Here is a 21,589-nt window from a genome sequence, read left to right as displayed (position 1 = left end):
AGAAATGCTTGGTGAATTTCAATATGTTTTTCATCAAAAAAATTATTTTTTAAATATTTTTGTATTACTTTAATACGTTGATGTAAAAAAATAAATTTTTAATAAATAAATAAATATATTATTTTTATATTTTTTAAATAAAAAACACATCAAAAAAAGATATGATTGTGGAAGTCACAGATTCTAAGAGAAGAAAAATATTGCTCATAGGGCAACGAACAAGTATAATCATATATGCTCACATATAGCAAATATTTCTGCAAATCCCATCTAAATTTTTTGCCTGAAGGGTGGATTGTCATTTGATTGTGAGCAGGCAAGGATTTTGCCCGAGTAGTCTGATAATGGACCTGGTCTCATTCTGTGTTGGTCACTGGACTGACATAATATTTTAAAAGATTGAGATAATAAGAGTGATTCCTACAAAGCAATAACTACTCGTCCTAAGCCTCTTGAAGTTTTGTTTTCATCTAAATATACTATCAAAACAAGATGATGAAACAAAGAGATTAGCCAGGGCTACATGCCCTGGTAACTTTCTTTGATTCTGGTGTTATGCAGATCATTGAACTATAAAGGGATAAAAGGCCCAAGTGGCTGCTTTCTTCTTCTCACTGTTCTGTTACGATCATGTGCGTGTACATTGGTAGTTGTAATTAACGAGTTTGATTGTGACTAGATGATGATATTCTTCATAATTGCTTGATCCTGAAAAGTTAAAAATTTCTGTTCATCAGGTATGGATTTACTATAAGTTAGAAATGATGCCATAGCCTCATCTGGGAAGTCTAAATCTTTGATTAGAGAAGTTCGATATCTGCCGATGTGCGGCCTGTTTGGTTAACATTCCTATTTTGATCACCTGATGGTCTCACTAGTCTATCCTGAATTCATCTTCTTGGCAGGCTGTGTCAACTGGAAGTAAGGTGCATAGAACATATAACAATGGCTGCATACATTCTGGAAAAAACTATAGAAGCTAAAGATGCTACTGATAGTGAACAGAACAACTCTGCGTTACTACGAACGACAGAGGCATAGACTGGAGACTGAAAATATCCGACACAGGCCACTTTGATTCCATAGACCAAGCAATAAGCCAGTAATCAAGTAAGGACAATCCACATGGTAATAGGAAGCCTATCAAATGGAGAATAGTCCTTGCCTTGATACATCAACTAAAGAAAGTTGAGGAGGACAGGCATGATAAAGGTGAAAATGGCAAGGATTAAATTTAGGGCAGTGACTTGTTCTTGTTGGACATTGTTTCTTGCTGCCATGAAGGCAATTGTTTGATGAAACCTTTCTCTGGGAGAAGAGCATTTGCATGTAGTAGGGTAGGGGAACTAGAATAGCTTGGCTTAGGGAATGTTTTTGTTTCACAGGATTGACTAAAAATTGATGAATTTGTTTTATTAATAACATGCTAAACAAACAAAATTTACACTTCATAGATTTGAGTAACACATGAAACAATGAAAAACTGTTAAATTGAATTGAATTTACTGTACAGTAGCATCATCAGTTGTTAAACTAATTGCACCTAGCATACATATAGATCACAAGCTATAAAGGCCTCAAGATTCCACAGGATCAACAGATTTGTACTCTTGTCCTGCTTTCTTCTCCTTCAGCAAAGATTTTATCCGGATTTGTGCATTCTCGAATTGCCTATGATTGCTTGCCATCTCTTCTGATGTCATAGTCACAAGTTTCTCTGGCTTAATCTGTCCCAGAAGAACTTTCCTTCTCAAATCTGGATTCTTTGGATCCTTCAAGTTGAACAGAACAGACCTGTACTTCACTGTCTTGGCGCCATTGAATGCCCCCATCTTCTGAAACATTACCGATTCAACATCTGCAGCAACACATATTGGGTCACGCGAGCTTACTGCTCTCCTCAAGCCTGCTTCAGTTTCGTTGGCAACTCTGGTCAGTGATTCCACTAGAATGGATCGGACCTTGCCTCGTAAAGCATCATCGCACTTGACAGGTTCTTTTGATGGCTTATTGAAACTACCAAAACCTTTTACTTTCTCTTGCGCTGTGACGCACGTAGTAGATGCTTGTGGTAGTTTCTTGAAACCACTGAAACTTTTTTCTTTCTCTTGCACTGTGACGCCCTTGGCAGATGCTTGTGGTGGTTTCTTGAAACCACTGAAACTTTTTTCTTTCTCTTGCACTGTGACGCCCTTTGCTTGTGGTGGTTTCTTGTAACCGCTGAAACTTTTTTCTTTCTCTTGCACTGTGACGCCCTTGGCAGATGCATGTGGTGGTTTCTTGAAACCGCTCTTGATACTTTCCACTTTCCCTTCTGGCTTTATGATTTTCTTGGCAGGTGCACGTAGTGGTTTCTTGATACAGCTTATTGTATTTTCCACCTTCTCCTCAGGTTTTCTGGTTTGCTTGGCAGGTACTAGTGGCGGTTTCTTGAAACAGCTGAGACCCGTTTCCGTCTCTTTTACTTTCTTCTCTTCATTCTTTACAGTCTTGATAGGCATGCCAACTTCAACCCTTCCTAGAATTCTTCCGCGCATCTTGACAATGAGAGTCCCGTTCCTTGACACGCCGCCAGACTTCGTCAGCCGAGTTTTTCCATCAATGGAAGGGTGTCTTGCGTACAGTTTTCTTCTCCAAGTATAGAGCAAGCAAGAAGCAGCAGCCTTGATCATCTTTACAGGGTGTCTTGTGAGACATTCAACCTGTTTCGCGACAGGAGTCAAGAGAAGAACCCTAGATGATATTACAGGGAACCTCTTGAGTTGGGCCAGAGCGGCTACGCATCGATGAACTTCGGGAATCATCGAAGAAGAAGTGACTGCAGCATCTGCAGATGTCTTTGCTGACTCAAACAACGACAGAAACTGTTGCTCCATTGATGATCAGTGATCTTATCAACTAGGGCTTAATCAGAAAAACTCCAAAGAGGAAAGAAAGAAAACTAAATTGGATGTTTAGGTTTCGGCGGGGATGTAGGGTCCTGTTTTCTTTTATAGGTACGAGGGTCATCCTAATTTCATACTGAATCCGATAGCTTATAGGAAATAGGTACACAAATCCGATGATTTGAGGAAACCATTGCGGAATTTTCTGAAATTTGAATCCTATGTAGTGAGGAATTCTAAGATAGTTTCTATTTTTGAACAGCACTGAATCCGATTTCTTAGAGGAAATAGGCACACAAATCCGATGATTTGAGGAAACTACTGTAGAATTTTCTTTTACCCTCCCTTCACAGACTCCTGGCATGCATGGACACTACTGAAGGCTTTCTGCTCTAGCAATTGTCATGGATTTAGGGATTTTGGTATTCTACAGATCATTGAATTACAAAGGGATAAAAGGCCTGGATTAATGACTGTATTCTTAGTCTCATGGTTTTGTTGGATCATATGTACATTAGTAGTCTCACATTTCAATCGACGAGTTTCATTTGGATATTCATCTCTAATGTTTCCTTGTCCTAATACTTTCAAAAATCTTCTTCAAATGTATTTGTGTGCCCTAGTACAAATGGTGTCAAAGTGGAAGTCTATATCTTTGATCCGAGGAGTTCCATACGAGCCAACGCGCATCAGCTGATGTATGCCTGACACTCCTATGTTGTGTAGATTCCATCTCCATGGTATTCCAAATGGTGCTGTATAGTAACTCCCATAGTGAAAATAAGGTGCACAGCAGATACAGGATTGGCTGCATACAGTCTGGAAAGAGTATAGAGGCTAAAGAAGCTACTGACAGTGAACCAAACAACATCGCGCCACCACGAGCTGCAGAGGCGTAGACCGGAGACTTCAAATATTTGACACAGGATATTTCAACTCCGTAGACCACACAGTAAGCAATGACACAAGTAAGGCCAATCCACATAGTAATGGGGTGTGTATCAAATGGAGAATAGTCCTTTCCTTGATACATAAACTCAAGAAAGCAGAGGAGGACAGGGACGATAAAGGTGAAAATGGCATGGGTTGAATTTGGGGATTTCAGCTGATCTTGGTGGACATAGTTTTTCGCAGTCATGAATGCAATGTTCAATGAAACTTGTCTCTGTGGGAAGAACATTTGCAGAGGCTAGGAGTGGGGAAGATAGATTTAGCTAGGTTTAGAAATATGCTCTGATATTGTGTCAAGACAAGTATTAAAGTGGGTGGATTTGTAATGTTCCAAAACATCCCTTGACTTCTATTTTATAGTTGGATCTGTGGTCTTTTAGAGACCATCCAAGACCTTGGTGCTCACAATCATTAAATCCAATGGTTCAAGATCAGGTTTGTTGCTTAGAATTCACCAATGATTTCCATGGACCTGAACCTCCCTTGATCTCTTTGCAAGGGCGATTTTTTATTTTTATTTTTTGCTGAAGTCTCTTGGGTTTCTATTTTTCTTCGTCGTTGAAACCTGAGGTCGTCACAACTCACAAGACTACCTATCTTGGGTGCTCCAGGGACAAAAAAAAACCATACAAGAAAAATCATAAAAGGAAGATTGCAAGCTTTTTTCCCCCTCCATCTAGTTGGGCCCAGAGCTGGTTATTTGTCAAAGTTCTTTTAGTATTATGAGAAACACTAATCCATGGTCGTCACCGGACCACCATTATTGAAACCTGAGTACTTGGATGGTCCATTGACTACTTTTTTCCTAGTAGGCAAAGCTCCCTACTAGAAGCCAATGCTGAGGTTTTTAATGCGTACACAACAGCATATATTGTCAAAGAAATTCACTCAATCCACCGAGATTCAATGTTCTAGACATATTTATCTAGGCGATTAATCCTAGAGTCTGAAAGATGCCACTTCCTCTTTGATCAATGTAGAGTTTTAGTTTCTACAAAGATAGGAAGCTGCTAGGAAACTTGCCTAATCCAGTGCCATTATGTTTAGTGACCACCCATGTCTTTGGTGGTCTCAAGAATCAACACTGCCTAATACTTAGAAATATAATTGTGATTGGTTTTTAAAATATTTTTTTTATTTTAAAAATATGTTAAAATAATATTTTTTTATTTTTTAAAAATTATTTTTAATATCAACGGATTAAAATAATCTGAAAATACTAAAAAAATATTAATTTGAAATAAAAAAAATAAAAAAATTTAAATTTTTTCAAAAATATTTTTAAAACATAAAAAGAAACAGGTAGTTTAATAAATTGGAACCTGATTCTACCTATAAAACGGAAGTAAAGAGCTAGTTGTGATACGACACATTCACCCAACTAAACACTTCGGTAGAATCCAATCTAGTTACCAAACCTGCAGAACAAAACACGTTTAGCAAGCTCAGTATATCCTATGGCCAACATTGCAAGAACAAGCCACTCCCCATCCCACTCATTGCAATTGCATAGCTTCCTTCCACATAGAGAAGTTTCATTCAACATTGCATTTTTCAACGCAAGAAACTACTTCCAGCAAAATCAGTTTACTACTGCTAATTCATTCCATTACATTTTTGCCTTTATTGTGCCTGCCCTTCTCATTTTTCTTGAATTGATGTATCAAGGCAAGGATTGCACTCCATTCGATACAAATCCTGTAACCATGTGGACTAGCCTTAGTTGTCTGCTAGCATATTGCTTGACCTATTGGGTAGGAGAGATGACCTGTGTTAGACTTTTTTGGTCCCAACGTTATGTGACTGCAGTTAGGTGCAGCATCGTGTTGTTTGGTTTGCTGTCATCGGCATCCTTAGCCTCTATATTTTTCCCGGATACCATCAAGCCATTCCTCTACGTGCTCTGCATCTTGATTTCAATGGGAGAGCTACTGTATGCACCATTTGGAACATTGTGGAAATGGATTCAGGTTAGACTGCTGGGAGTATCAGATACACAAGAAAGGCAAGACGGACAAGCATCAGCTGATGTACATTGGCTTGTGTCAACCTCCACAGATCGAAGAAATAGACTTCCTGTTTAAACTGGAGGATTAACATGTTTACAAATGTGGGTCAAGCAAATTTGTTAATATCAAAACATTACATTATATATAGAACTCATATAAAACAAAAGGCATTTGAAGGGTTTATTGGACTGTTTACATATGTAACTTGAGGAACCAAGTGTCAAAATGAACAAAAAATAATCTCTTATTTTCATCAGGAAAGTTACTAAATTTGAAAGGAATCAAGAATGGCTTTTAGAGTTTTCTCAGATGCTTGCCATTGTTTATCATTTGCACTTGCTACAAACAACACAACAGTGCTTCCTTTAGCTGTTGCCTTTGCAAGATTGTGCGTCCCCGTCAAAGCAAATGGTGTCTCAAGCATGTACTTGTAATACTGCAAAGACAATGACGAGTTTGAGGTGACTAGAATATAAAATAAAAATATATTGGTTTTTCCCTTTTCCCCTTCAAAGAAAGATACGATGTTACAAAGAAAAGCATTAACAGTTCAGAAAAAATTGTAAGAGCAGCAGATCAGAAAATATCGAAGAAGCTTTACTATGACACTGCCATTTTTGTTAACTAATAATAGCTTAGGTTTCTTTAGCCAAACAAAGGGAAAGGAAGACTGGAGCCAGTAGCACAAATGGAGAAAATGCAAAAAGAAATGCAACAATTTGCGGGATGAGTTAACAGGATGATACCGTCTGATCACCGAACTTTTCAATCTTTGTTTCCAAGAGCTCATCAGGATCATAAGAGTTTCCTGTAACAAAAGGGCCAAGAGAGGCAATCAACTTCTCCGGGTTTCCAATCTCTTCAATTGTTGCATTAGGCTTGTTAGTCAGGCGAATCAAAGGTGAAGCCACCACCTGGACTTTTCCTTGCTTTTCATCTTCAAACTTTACCTCAACCCAGGGCTCTGCACACTTAGGTTGGCAGTAATTACCGGATAATATGTTTGCTACGCGTGTTTGCTTCCAACTCGGTGGGAGGATGAACTGGTAAGGCTGAACATTTCCTGCAAGAAACTAAATTTCAAATATCATTAAATTGTGACAAATAAAAAAAAATCTTCCTCTTTACACTGTAAGTCTTCTCATCCTCACGTTTTTTTTTTAATAACAAACAGGCCTAATGCAGAAAACCTCTGACAAATTACAAATACCATCCCCCCACTGGTTACTCACATGACCGATAACGAACTCAGCTGATCTTGTTGATTTAGCCTAACCCGGGTGAGATTCGGCCAACTCAATTCTAAGATTTTGCTAACGCTTGGATCGGGTTTGATAACTATGTCCATGAGCACCCACATTGCTCCACGCATCCCCTCCTTCCAACAAAGAAATAATGGAAACAAAAAAAACCCACTAGCATGGAACACCAGCATTAGAAACCTCAGCATCCTCTTAGAAATTATAGACCACCCAAATATAAATATTTCAAAGCTTCATCTGAGGAAGAAAATAAGGTATATGCTTCTATTAGGGCTTACCCTAGTCACATTTGGGCCTTCTTCAATTCCTTGAATCTTTAAAAATGAAAAAAAATAAAAAAACCAAAAAGAAACCCCAATAAACCTAGCTATCTCAAAATGTTAGACCCAAAAATTGATTCAGGCAGCATGCGTAAAAGAAATATGCCAAGCGACTTCATGAACTGAGCTAATTGATAATTCAATAGCTGGACTAAAAGGCAGATGGTGGAGTAAGTGGACACAGGCATGCAAATATAAATTGGAAAATGAGAATCTACGTACCTGCACGAAGAGCAGGGGTGTCTTTTGGGCTGGCTTTGAAGAGAACAAAAGAAGGGTCCGTTGGAGAAGGTGGCAAGTAAGAACCAACCTCAATCTCTCTAGCTTCTGAACTTGGAGGTGCTTTAATCAAGATTAATGGAGACAACACCAGTCCCGTCAAGATTTGTCTCCTCAAAACAACCTGGTTTCTATGTTGGTCCAACGACGTTGTTGTTGCTGTTAATGTTGTTGTTCTTGATGTTTTGAGTGGAGATGAAGAAAATTGGAGTTAGTGAAGCAAGTTGCCATTTTGAAGGATTCTTCAAGAGAAATGAGAGAGAGACAGATTTTGAAGGATGGGGTTGGGGCATCCGCGCTTACTCTTATCCGTTCATGGATGCGCATGAGACACCTGGACTCTGTAATTTGTTGCCATGACTTGTATACACCACATAATTTCTTGACGGCGTTATACAGTTGTGAAATCCGATTTAAGAACCGATCTAGAAAAGTGTCTTCAGTTGTTATTTTTTATCTATTCATCGGTTAAACTGAATTAATTATATTTATTTAAAACAATAATATTTTTTAAAAATATCATACACCACATGTTAATTATAATTTTTTAACAAGTTTATTTAAATTAATATTTTATTTAATTTAATAAACCATCGGTCTAGATTAGATTTTAAATTTAATTTTTTTATTATCTATCCGTCATGTTAGCTAGATTTAATAACCGTGTTTTAATTTTTTATTTTAAATATAACAAGATTTACCTAGAGCATTCTAAATTTTAATTATATGATAAATGTTACTATATGTGAATATAAAATGTTTAATTTTTTTTTTTGAATGTTTGGCCAGCCAGTTAGATTTGGCCGCACTCAATTTCTATTATACTCAATTTGAAAGATCCCAAACAAAATTAAGAGAAAAAAATTAATATATTAATATCCTATAATTAATTAATCACATACTTTATAAAACTTTAATCAATATGACTGCCACGTTACCTGTTCAAGCAACTAGCCAATGAAAACAAAGGTGCATGACAGTTAGCGTGTACACTAAAACAAATAATCATATCCCATGTCGCGGACGAATCTAAACAAACCAAGGAGTGGAAATATCAATTTCGTTATTGAACAAGGTACAAACGGCAACAGAAAGAAAACAAAACATGAATTTTCACATGAGTTGAAACTAACAATAGCAGGACCTTCATTGATCACAGATTTCATTGAAAACAGCTGTTTCAGCTCAACGAGTGAAGAATCTAAGGAAAACACATTTCATTTCTTGTTTTACATAGCAGAAAGAGAGCAAATTTGGCCCAAAAGGGAGGCCTCTCAATAGCTCTTTGTAAGTATCAAGTTTTTAACTTTGTTTGATTTTGTATCTGGGTTTTTCATTTTTTCTATCCGGGGATTTTTGTTTGTTGTGTTGTTCACATTTTGTATCTGGTTGATTGGTTGTGAATTTTGAAATGGGGATTTGTTTTTTATCTCCACTTTGTTTGTAAATTGATGAATTTTATGTTTGATGGATTTATTTGGCTATAATTTATTAAATTTGATTAATCATAGATTGTTTTTTCCATTCTATTTTAGATGTTTTGCATTTCGTGCTGTCTTTGAATATTTATTTCTGTTTGAATCTTTATACAAAAATGTTTATTGAGGAAAAGACTTGGATGATTAGCGTAAATTTTGTTACATGTGATTTATTGTAGGTGTTGTTTTACTTCGTTGATGAAGATGGTCGATAAGGAGTTTTGTGGATTTTTTAATTTAGTTTCGGATGCTTATGAGTGTGGTTTGTTTGATTGTTTCAGTGTTTAGTAAAAGCAATGGATGCGAAGCCTAAGAGGAGAACTGCTGTAGAGAATGGGGATGGAGGGGAGGACTTGGTGCTTGCAACTTTGATTGGCAATGGAGAGGATTTGGGTCCAATTGTCAGGCATGCATTTGAAATGGGGCGGCCTGAATCGCTGTTTCATCAACTCAAGTCTGTTGTGAGAAAGAATGAAGTTGAAATCGAGGAGCTGTGCAAGAGCCATTACGAGGAATTCATTCTTGCGGTTGATGAACTTCGTGGTGTATTGGTTGATGCTGAAGAGTTAAAAAGTGAGCTTGCGAGTGAGAATTTTCGATTGCAAGAAGTTGGGAGTGCTCTTTTGGTCAAACTTGAGGAGCTTCTTGAATCTTATTGGATTAAGAAGAATGTGACTGAAGCTATCAAAACATCGAAGATATGCATACAAGTTTTGGAACTCTGTGTGAAGTCTAACAACCACATGTTGGAAAGCCAATTTTACCCTGCGTTGAAGACAGTGGATCTGATCGAGAGGACTTACTTGCAGAACATCCCTGTGAAGGCACTTAAAACGGCCATAGGGAAGACAATTCCAGTAATAAAATCGCATATTGAGAAGAAAGTTACCAGTCAATTTAATGAATGGCTAGTTCAAGTGAGGAGTTCTGCTAAGGATATTGGACAGACAGCAATAGGCCATACTTTGTCAGCTCGTCAAAGAGATGAGGAAATGCTGGAACATCAGAGAAAAGCCGAAGAACAAAACATTTCAGGGTTAGGAGATTTTGTATATACTCTGGATGTTGAGGAAAAATGATGAAGATTCAGTCTTGAAGTTTGATCTCACTCCTCTTTTCCGGGTGTATCATATTCACGATTGCCTTGGAATCCAAGAGCAGTTTCGTGAATACTACTATAAGAATCGGTTATTGCAACTCAATTCAGACTTGCAAATCTCTACTACTCAACCATTTGTTGAATCTTATCAAACATATTTGGCCCAAATTGCTGGTTACTTCATAGTGGAGGATCGGGTCTTAAGAACTGCTGGGGATCTTTTGTCAGCAAATCATGTTGAGACAATGTGGGAAGTGGCTGTGGCTAAAATGACATCTGTTCTGGAGGAACAGTTTTCCCATATGGATTCTGCAACTCATCTTCTGCTGGTGAAGGATTATGTCACTCTTCTTGGGGAAACTTTTAGACAATATGGGTATGAAGTTGGCCAAATTCTTGAGGTAGTTGATCGTAGCCGAGATAAGTATCATGAGCTTCTTTTGGGAGAATGTCAGGAGCAAATTGTCAATACTCTTGGAAGTGACACCTATGAGCAGATGGTAATGAGAAGGGATACTGATTATGAGAATAATGTCCTCTCCTTTCATCTTCAAACCTCGAGAGTATAATGCCGGCTTTCCCATATTATGCACCATTCTCCTCCATGGTACCTGATACTTGCCGCATTGTTAGATCTTTCATCAAAGGTTCTGTTGATTACTTATCGTATGGGGTGCATACTAATTTTTATGACATTGTGAGAAAATACTTGGACAAGCTCTTGATTGATTGTGCTAATGAAAGTGATGCTTAGCACGATCCATGGGGGTGCAGTTGGTGTGTCTCAAGCCATGCAGATTGCTGCAAACATATCTGTTCTTGAGAGAGCTTGTGATTTTTTTCTTCAACATGCAGGCCCAACTATGTGAATCCGATCCATCAGTTTGAGAGGCCTCAAGCTAGTTTGACAGCCAAGGTGGTCCTGAAAACTTCAAGGGATGCAGCTTATCTCGCTCTGCTGAATTTGGTGAACACCAAGTTAGATGAATTCATGAATATTACAGAAAATATCAATTGGACTTCAGAGGAAACACCACAAAATGGAAATGACCATATAAATGAGGTGGGTTATTTACCTGCGATACTATTTTTGTCAACTGCACAACAAATTCTTCCATTGGATGCTCTACACAAAGTTGGGAGTGGTGCCCTCGAGCACATTTCCAATTCCATTGTCGGAGCATTTCTTAGTGATAGCGTAAGGAGGTTCAATGCTAATGCAGTCCTATCTCTCAACAATGATTTGAAGATTATAGAGGATTTTGCTGATGAGAGGTTTCATAGCACCGGCCTGAGTGAAATATACAAGGAAGGTAGTTTTAGAGGCTGCTTGTTAGAAGCACGACAGTTGATAAACCTTTTGTCAAGCAGCCAGCCAGAGAACTTTATGAATCCTGTGATAAGGCAGAAAAACTATGATGCTCTGGATTATAAAAACGTGGCCAGCATCTGTGATAAATTCAAGGATTCCCATGATGGAATCTTTGGTAGCCTCTCAACCAGAAATACTAAGCAAAGTGCACGGAAGAAATCAATGGACATGCTGAAGAAAAGATTGAAGGACTTCAATTGAGAAGGCTATAGATTCCGCCTGCATTAGAAGTAGTGTCCCTTTGTTAATTTATTGCTTATCTCCTTCCAATTATACATTCTCTCTCTTTTTTCTCCATTGTCATGAGTTGGAACGAGATAGGTTTTTTAATTCTGTGCTGATTAAATTCTAACAATAAAGCTTCTATATTTTCCTTTGAACTCGTGAGCAAGGACATGTATTCTTGTTAAAGGCATATTGATCCACAGCATATTTATGCAGTTTCACTATTGAAATTAAAATGAATCAAAATAGTCGTTTGTTTCCACAAGCACCAGAGCGTTCTGCATTTGCACTTCCACATTCTTAATACTATAGGTTTGCCTTCATTACCCTGAGATATTTGGCAGTTTGTTTGCAGGAGGAAAGAATGGCTACTGATGCTTTATTTATGGCACTACTGGCTCTTCACCATTCATCGGAGATCTCTACATAAAGTACTTCCAGATTCTATATATGGTATTGAGTTTCTTGTATGCCATTCATTCCAAGGCTTCTTCGCATTTCTTTCCACTCTTATCACTGTATTTTGTTGAAGAATCGCTGGATTTGTTCTTTGCTTAGGTAGAAAGCATAAAAGCAATACACAAGTGGTTTGTTTGCATGCTAATTGCTAAAGGAAGTTTGCGAGCAATCTTCTGGCGAACATGTGTTGAGTTGGTGCCACACCTTCTTATACTTAGTATCCTTAGACCCGTCCTACAGTCTAATCCAGTAAAGGGCTTGGAGCATTAAGTTGCCAGTAAACACGGTTTAAATTTTTTATTAAAATAAAATCAATTATTTTTTTAAAAAATCATTGATTTTGACTCAGCCAATCAATTAAATCGTGAATCAACCCATTGTATCATTTAAATTTGACCGAGTCATTATGTTCAAATCAAAATCCAGCTCTAAGTTATGATTTAGTAGCTCAATCTATTTTAATAATTACAGTTTCAGTATGCTAAATTAGCCTGAGAATATATACCACCCGACCATCAAATAGAAAAAAAGTAGATTATTTAAGAGGATTCTGTCAGCATTGCTTACTTGAATTGATCGGAGTGTAACAGCCTTCCGTTGACAGAAATAGCAGCATCGAGCTCTTTATTTTGGTACAGCATGCCAGGGTCCAGTGGCATCACTTCTTTCCTCTTCCTCGCAGCAGCAACGACGACCTGAGCCAATCTAACCAAAGGGCTGCCTTCTGGTTTTAATTTATTATAAAGTGAAGAACCAAATATAAAGGCTACAATGGATAGAGCCATGCCAATAGCCGGGATTCCGAGACCCCAGCCCCAGCCCACGTTGTATTGAATATAGACTACAACAGTCAGAGCTGTCAATGTCGCCATTCCCATGCAAAAATAGTACCAGTTGAAGAAGTTCCAGCTGCGTGACCCGACAGCTGATTTGGTCATGTCGAATTGGTCTGCAGCAAAGGTTACAACACAAGGCTTAGTGCCACCAGAGCCTATGGATGTGAGGATTAACGACATGTAAAGGATCCATAGCTGAGAATTTGAGGCTTCTTTGCAGCTCACTTGAGATGGACATGGAGGTGGCCTCAGTGATGGGAGCACTGCTGACACTGTTAGGCTGATCATTCCCTGTCGCCCAAAAATAAAATAAAAAACTAGGTAAATCATTGAAACTAGTGGACACTGTTGTTGTAAATTTATAATTTTACTGTACAAAGACAAATAGATGGTTGTTGCTAACCGCGTTCATGGACACTGTTGTTGTAAATTTATAATAATAGCTGTTGTCACGACAAAAAGATGGATGCTAGCAATGGTGCTAGAAATGTTGTTATTGAATCATTGGCTGTGTTTATCACTTGATTATCGTTGTCGTGACAAATTAACACCGTTGTGATCTTGAAACACTCCCAGCTGGTTGCTATATATTGATCCAACATAATTTTGATGAACTATTAGTCTTATCTTTACGCAGTCCAAAAACTTAAAGTTAATTTCAAGCTATAAATAATACTCTAATATTAGTGGTGTCATACAGCCGCGTAAAAATTATGAAGAAATAATTATTTTATTTTTGTGGCCCTGTTTTGGATAACGCTAGCTTTAATGAGCTTTATTGTATATATTAATATGTGTGCAAAGTCGAGCATTACTCTTAGCTTGAAAGAATAATTCAGCAAAACAAACCCTCTCTGGTTATTGTTGCATTTCTTGCTCTTTCAACATCTGAATTTCGGCTATGGAGGTTCAAATCTTATCTAGAAAACTGATAGCCCCTTCATCACCAACTCCACCGCACCTTCAAAACTTGAAAGTATCATGTTTTGACCAGGTTGCTCCTTCCATTTACTTACCATGCATTTTCTACTATCCAGCCGATGGTGATCAAAACAACGAAAAACGAAGCAAGGAAATGGAAAAATCATTAGCTGAAACCTTAAGCCTCTTTTACCCACTCGGGGGAAGATACATCAAGGAAGAATTCTCAGTTGAGTGTAATGACATGGGAGCAGAGTTTTTGGAAGCCAAAGTTGGTGGTTTCTTATCTCAGTTTCTCGAAAGAGAAGAGCGTGAGCAGTCTGAAATGGCGAGTCATCTGGTTGCACCACTATTCCAAGCGGAGAGCAGCCCTCTTGTGATGGTTCAATTCAACATGTTTGAATGTGGTGGACTGGCTATTGGTATATCCATCGCACACAGGATAGCTGATGCATTCACTATAGGTACATTCATCAGTGCTTGGGCCACTGCTTGTCGAATTGGGAGTGATAAGGTTCATTGTCGTCCAAGCTTCCAATTGGGTTCTCTCTTTCCACCCAAACAAATGCCTTCGTCCAGTACTGGCACGGCTCCAGGAACGGACATCAAGATTATCAGGAGAAGGTTCGTGTTTGATGGCCATACTTAATCAAAACTGAAAGCAATTGCTAGAGATGGTGATTCGGAACAGCTGGTGAAACACCATCCATCACGAGTAGAGGTCGTGACAGCACTTGTATGGATGGCTCTCATAAGGGTAGCTCAAGCTAGACATGGCCACTTGAGGCCTTCCCTCCTCGGACTTACAGTAAAAAACGTACGCAGAGTTTTCAAGGGGATTCAATTGTTTTATTTTCACTTAAAGCTTCCTCTGTTACAAGCAGAATATATATAGCTACTCTACATAAGAATCCCTACGTATCAGATCCTATAGTTTAGGACTGATTTGCTAATTACATGGAAACCTATTTCTACTAGGATACAATCACGTATTTACTGGGATGCTGGAATATATCTTTCCAGCTAATATCAGAGACAATGTAGGACTTGAATGCTGCAAATCCAACTTGGAGATAATTACCGTAATTGTTAACACTCCCCCTCAAGTTGGTGCGTAGATGTCACTCATTCCAATTTCGCTGAGAATTGCACTAAACGCGTGGTTTGACAGTGCCTTGGTTAGTATATCAGCGAGCTGGTCTTGAGATCGAACATGAGGAACTTCAATTAGCTTTTCTTCTAGCTTTTCCTTGATAAAATGCCTATCAACTTCAACATGTTTAGTACGATCATGTTGAACAGGATTATGAGCAATATCACATGCTGCCTTGTTGTCACAATACAACTTCATAGGATTGACTGGCTTAATATGTAAATCTATCATCAGATTTCTAATCCACAACAATTCGCATATAGCTTTAGCCATCCCTCTATATTCAGCCTCAGCACTTGATCTAGCAACTACCTCTTGTTTTTTACTTCGCCATGTAACCAAGTTTCCTCCTACAAACGTGAAATAACCAGAAGTAGAACGTCGATCTTGAATAGAACCAGCCCAATCAGCATCTGTATAACCATTAACATCCAAATTGTGTCCTTTTGTGAACAAAATTCCTTTTCCTGGAGACGACTTCAAGTAGCGTAAGATACGGGTGACAGCATTCATGTGTTCTTCGCTTGGAGAATGCATAAATTGACTGACCACACTCAATGAATAAGCTAAATCAGGTCGAGTATGTGCAAGATACATTAACCTTCCAACCAACCTCTGATAACGTTCTTTGTTAGTCGGAACTTGATTGGAATCACTATGTAGTTTCAAGTTCTCTTCCATAGGAGTGCTAGCTGGACTGCATGCTGTCATACCTGTTTCACTTAGTAAGTCTAAGGCATATTTTCTTTGTGAAAGAAAAATACCTTTATCTGACCGTGACACTTCAATGCCCAAGAAATACTTCAACTCTCCAAGGTCTTTCATCTCAAACTCACGGGCAAGGTGCTCGTGTAATCTCTTCCTCTCTCCTGGATCATCTCCGGTTACTATTATATCATCAACATACACAATGAGAATTGTAATGTGTTTTTCATTATGCTTCAAGAATAAAGTGTGATCCGAGTTACTTTGTGTGTAACCAACTGTCTTCATAAAATTTGTGAACCTTCCGAACCACGCTCTGGGAGACTGCTTTAAACCATATAGGGATTTTCTCAACCTGCAGACCTGTTTATTACCTTCCGTTTGCTGTTTACAGCTGGGAGGTAATTCCATATACACTTCTTCTTGGAGTGTTCCATGTAGAAATGCATTCTTTACATCAAATTGATGTAGCGGCTAGTCAAGATTAACTGCTAGAGATAGTATAATACGAACAGTATTAAGTTTGGCCACCGGTGAAAAAGTCTCCATATAATCAATTCCATATGTTTGAGTATATCCCTTGGCTACCAGCCTTGCTTTGCACCGTTCAATAGTTCCATCAGCTTGGTATTTAATGGTGAAGACCCACCTACACCCAACAGGTTTCTTTCCTTTCGGCAAGTCAACAACGTCCCATGTTGAGTTTTGTTGAAGGGCTTTCATTTCTTCATTCATTGCCTCCCTCCATCTAGGATCAGCCAAGGCTTCCTGCACATTGTTAGGAATAGATACAACGGATAATTGATGTACAAATGCCATTTTTTCGTTTGACAATCTATGATAGGATACATAGTTATTCATAGGGTATTTGAGTTTTGAGTGAAGGGTTAGTTCATAGTTCACCTTGGGTTTACCTCTTGTGACTCGATTAGGTAGTTCTTTTAGGGACTCAACTGGATGAATATCATGAGACTCAAGTCTGGAATCAACCGGGGAAGACAATTGGTTAACTGGTACACTGTGGGAAACTGTCGGCCCCTCCAAGGTATCCTGGTTACCATCAACGATTTCTGGACCATTTTCACTGGTATACTCTTCCCTGTCCTGGTGTTCCTCTGTGTTCTCATTAACTGGACATTCTTCATTAGTCTCCAAGCTATCCAAAGTATCAATCAGTTGGTTACCATGTGCAATGATATCCACATTGTCTGTAGGCTTAGTTGCTATCTGCACTTCATCGTTCTCCTTAGTTTGAGATGAATAATACATAGTAGTTTCATGGAAGACCACATCCAGAGTAACATAAAGTTGGCGAGAAGGAGGGTGATAACATCGATAGCCTTTTTGGTGCAGAGCATAGCCAACAAACACACATCGAAGTCCCCGAGGTTCCAACTTAGTTCTCAAACCTTTATGAAGATGTACATAAGCTACACATCCAAAATCTTTAGGAGGTAAGTTTGGCATTGTAGGAGCACTTACAAGGCGATGGAGAACCTCGAAGGGGGTTTGGAATTGCAGAGAACTAGAAGGTACCCTGTTGATAATGTATGCTCCGGTAGTAACAGCTTCTCCCCAGTAACTAGTAGGCATGTGAGCTTCAAATAAGGAGGCACGAACGACCTCAAGGAGATGACGATTTTTCCGTTCAGCCACCCTATTCTGTTGAGGGGTGTAAGGGCAAGTTGTTTGATGAATAATGCCATGTGTGTTCAAGTAATCTTTCAAGCTGTGATTGATAAACTCTCCCCCATTATCAGTCCTGATCACCTGAATATTGGTCTGATACTGTGTTGCTATCATTTTGTGGAATTGCTGGAATAAAGAACTCACTTCACTCTTTGATTTCATTAAGCAAATCCACGTCATGCGGGTGTGATCATCAATGAATGAAACAAACCAACGTGATCCATTTAGAGAAGGAGTGTTTGTTGGTCCCCATACATCCGAGTGAACAACCATAAAAGGTGCAGGACTTTTATTCATACTAATAGGAAATGAAACACGATGACTTTTAGCACGTTCACATACATCACACTTAAAATCTGAAACAATCAATTGTGAAAATAATTGTGGGAATAATTTCTGTAAATATCCAAAGGATGCATGGCCTAAACGTCTATGCCATAGCCAAATTTCAGACTTCTGGTGTTCATTAGCTGTATTAGTTGAGAAGACTTGTGCCAACTGATTTGAGCTTGCTGGAATCAGATCCAGGTAGTAGAGCTTCCCTCTCCTAGTACCATAACCAATTGTCTTCCGAGTTTGAATGTCCTTGAATATGCAAAGGTTCGGCCAAAAAATTACAACACACATCAAGGCACAAGTTATTTGAGCAACAAATAATAAATTATGATTGAGATTCGGAACAATAAGAACTGACTCTAAACTCAGATTTTTTTTAAGAGTAACCGTGCCTTCTCCTGACACAGAAGAAGGAGTTCCATTGGCTGTGAAAACTACATGGTGGTTTGAGGGTTGTATGGTCTGAATATTATTGTTAAACGTCATATGATTTGTGGCACCTGAATCAATTATCCATTCACTATTTCTAACAGAAGTGGAGGTATGAAGAGCCTTACCTGCATTTATAGCATCAGCACCTGTGTTCTCAGCAGTGTCGCGTGCATTCCCAGTAATAGCACCAGAAGAGGAGTCTTTCCCAGATTTATTGCCAAACATATGATTTGGTTCTGCCACAGCAACAGACACATGAGGATTTGCCTTTAAGTTTCTCTTACGGGGTGCTTTGAAAAAATCCCACCATTCTGGATATCCAATCAATTCATAGCAGCGTAGCTTAGTGTGTCCAGTTTCACCACAGTGAGTGCATATGCGTTCTGGTTGTGCAGCTCCTATTTCATAGCTGCGATTTTGCGATCCAATTGAATGATTATGATTCAGTGAACCAGAAGCTCGATCTGGTTTCAGGTTCTGTGGTCGTTGATACTTACTTTGGCGAGCTATCATAGCAGATGGCTCTAAGTGTCCAGGTTCCCCATTCAGTGTGTTTCGACGGATAGAGTCACGGCGAACATAAGCATATGTTTCTTCAAGGTCTAGTGCAGAATCTCTCCTTAGGATCTCACCACGAATTTGTTCAAATTCTTCATCAAGGCCATTCAGAAAAATATGCACCCGCAGTCTCTCAACTGATTTTTTATAGGCAATGACATCATCGGGATCTTTCATAACAATCTTGTCACGATGATCTAGTTCTTGAAATATTTCTACCAAATCACCATAATAGGTAGAGATAGGACGACCAACCTGTTTGGTGGAGAACGCACGTTGGTTCAAGGTAAATAGCTGTGATTCATCTGCCCCATCATAGAATGCTTTGGCTAGAGCATTCCAGATTTCATGTGCAGTAGGCAATCTAAGATAGCGTTTCATAATTTCTGGTGACATGGAGGTCAACAACCATCCTTTAATCTTTTGATTCTCAGCATACCATTTAGCATAGGATGGATCAGTTTTTTCTGGGATTGTGTTGCTTACAAGGTATTCAAGTTTCTCTCGTCCTGCAATTTGCATCTCCATGATTTGAGACCAGACATCATAGTTGCTTTCAGTAAGGGTGACATTGGTTGAGAAACTGGAATTCTCTGACTGAACCTGGATAACTGGAAAAGAGGATGATTCGGTTTTGTCACTGGCCATGGTACGAGAAGGAGGATTCGTAAGATTTATAAGGTTTGTGGGTGATATAAAGAGCAGATAATAAACCTGCTCTGATACCAAGTAAAAAACATACGCAGAGTTTTCAAAGGGATTCAATTGTTTTATTTTCACTTAAAGCTTCCTCTGTTACAAGCAGAATATATATAGCTACTCTACATAAGAATCCCTACGTATCAGATCCTATAGTTTAGGATTGATTTGCTAATTACATGGAAACCTATTTCTACTAGGATACAATCACGTATTTACTGGGATGCTGGAATATATCTTTCCAGCTAATATCAGAGACAATGTAGGACTTGAATGCTGCAAATCCAACTTGGAGATAATTACCGTAATTGTTAACACATTTAACATGCGAGGGAAGACAGCTATGACCACTCCGGACTACTCCTGTGGAAACTTTGTTAATTCGGCGAATGCGCAATTTATGCCAGATGATGAGATCAAGATAGAGCTTCATCACTTCGTGAATCGGGTGCACGACGCAATAAGCACCACCACCCATGATTGTGCAAGAGCTTCAAGTAGTGATGACATTTACTCTATGGTGTCCAGTAAGGTGAGGGAGGTGGGTGAAGCACTTGGAGAAGACAGTGTAGATACCTTTATATTCAGTTGCTGGTGTCGGTTCCCATGGTATGAAGCAGATTTTGGATGGGGAAAACCCTCCTGGGTGAGTAGCGTGGACGTACCATCTGGCATTGTTATGCTTATGGACACTAAAGATGGTGATGGAATTGAAGTGTTTTTAGCCTTGGATGAAAGCAGCATGCTTGCTCTTCAGCAACATCTGGACAAAACTATTTCCTCCACTGGCTAGGAAGGCGCTATAAACAGCATCATCCAACAGGGTCTTGAAGAAGTTCAGGATGGTAATAAAGTGGCTCAGCTCTATAATCTGAGTTGCTACAACAAATAAAAACATGTTCTTGTCTCTGTTCCATTTCGGTAATGTGTACTTGGTGCTTCATATTTTGGATTCATATATATATCTTATGAATTTTGTTTCAAGTGTGTCGAGAAAATACTTCAAAAAGAAAATTCTCGCATTCTAAACAGTGGGATTGTCCCTTTGGAGACACCTTCAAGTAAATTTACTGTTTTGAAAAATAGATTATTATAGATTTATCATTACCATTGTGGTAAAAATATTTATTTATTCACGAATAAAAAAAAAAAATGTAAAGAGAAGGGGGTTTGACTCCCTGGACTTGAACTTCATACATTGGTGTCTTGTTTTTCAGGATCGATGTTAGAATTGACTTGTTTGTATTGTGGCAAGAAATTAAACAAATTAAAAACGTTAATGTTGGGAATAACTGATCTGTATCGCAAGTTATAAGTTGCAGTCCAAGATAGAATCAGGAATCAATGTATGCTGTGAGCTTGTTTCAGGCAGTTTTTCCTAGTTTTCATAGATTCCTGAAACAAGCCAGCAATATATATATATAATATATATATATATATATATATATGAAGTTATTCCCAACATTAACATTTTTAATTTGTTTGGGTGGAAAGGGAGAACCCAATTGCAAGCTTGGACGACAATGAACCTTTTCACTCCCTGTTTTGGATAACGCTAGCTTTAATGAGCTTTATTGTATATATTAATACGTGTTTGTTTTGCTGAATTATCACGTATTAATATATACAATAAAGCTCATTAAAGCTAGCATTATCCAAAACAGGGCCATAAAAATAATAAAAAATTATTTCTTCATTATTTTTATGCGGCTATATGACACCACTAATATTAAAGTATTATTTATAGCTTGAAATTAACTTAGAGTTTTTGGACTACGTAAAGATAATACTATATAGTTCATCAAAATTATGTTGGATCAATATATAGCAACCAGCTGGGAGTGTTTCAAGATCACAACGGTGTTAATTTGTCACGCCAACGATGATCAAGTGATAAACACAGCCAATGATTCAATGACAA

The 21,589-nt window shown here is 38.4% G+C and overlaps 5 protein-coding genes and 1 pseudogene across 5 annotated transcripts; 3 read left to right on the top strand and 3 right to left on the bottom strand.

The window, feature by feature from the left end:
- Positions 1 to 1,577: 1,577 nt before the first annotated feature.
- Positions 1,578 to 2,876, bottom strand: LOC118053133 (transcription elongation factor TFIIS). The gene has a single exon (XM_035064292.1). The coding sequence runs from the start codon at positions 2,874 to 2,876 to the stop codon at positions 1,578 to 1,580; it is 1,299 nt and encodes a 432-aa protein (XP_034920183.1).
- A 3,195-nt stretch (positions 2,877 to 6,071) lies between these two features.
- Positions 6,072 to 7,917, bottom strand: LOC118053132 (psbP domain-containing protein 6, chloroplastic; the record flags this gene model as incomplete). The annotated part of the gene is made up of 3 exons (XM_035064291.2): positions 6,072 to 6,281; positions 6,592 to 6,908; positions 7,650 to 7,917. Coding segments are annotated over 3 exons (756 nt in total), but the record flags the coding sequence as incomplete, so codon positions are not given.
- Positions 7,918 to 8,764: 847 nt separating this feature from the next.
- LOC118053002 (exocyst complex component SEC15A-like) lies at positions 8,765 to 12,035 on the top strand (annotated as a pseudogene).
- An 867-nt stretch (positions 12,036 to 12,902) lies between these two features.
- On the bottom strand, positions 12,903 to 13,463 carry LOC140955752 (protein NRT1/ PTR FAMILY 3.1-like). The gene has a single exon (XM_073410267.1). The coding sequence runs from the start codon at positions 13,461 to 13,463 to the stop codon at positions 12,903 to 12,905; it is 561 nt and encodes a 186-aa protein (XP_073266368.1).
- A 613-nt stretch (positions 13,464 to 14,076) lies between these two features.
- LOC118053131 (acetyl-CoA-benzylalcohol acetyltransferase) lies at positions 14,077 to 14,745 on the top strand. The gene has a single exon (XM_035064290.1). It carries the CDS (start codon positions 14,077 to 14,079, stop codon positions 14,743 to 14,745), a length of 669 nt encoding a protein of 222 aa, XP_034920181.1.
- Positions 14,746 to 19,891: 5,146 nt separating this feature from the next.
- Positions 19,892 to 20,461, top strand: LOC118053008 (acetyl-CoA-benzylalcohol acetyltransferase). The gene has a single exon (XM_035064122.2). The coding sequence runs from the start codon at positions 19,892 to 19,894 to the stop codon at positions 20,459 to 20,461; it is 570 nt and encodes a 189-aa protein (XP_034920013.2).
- The last annotated feature ends 1,128 nt before the right edge of the window (positions 20,462 to 21,589 follow it).

This window comes from Populus alba, chromosome 6 (genome assembly GCF_005239225.2).
Source record: "Populus alba chromosome 6, ASM523922v2, whole genome shotgun sequence".
NCBI lineage: Eukaryota > Viridiplantae > Streptophyta > Magnoliopsida > Malpighiales > Salicaceae > Populus > Populus alba.
Note: the sequence above shows the minus strand (reverse complement) of the source record. Positions and strands in the feature narration are given on the sequence as shown.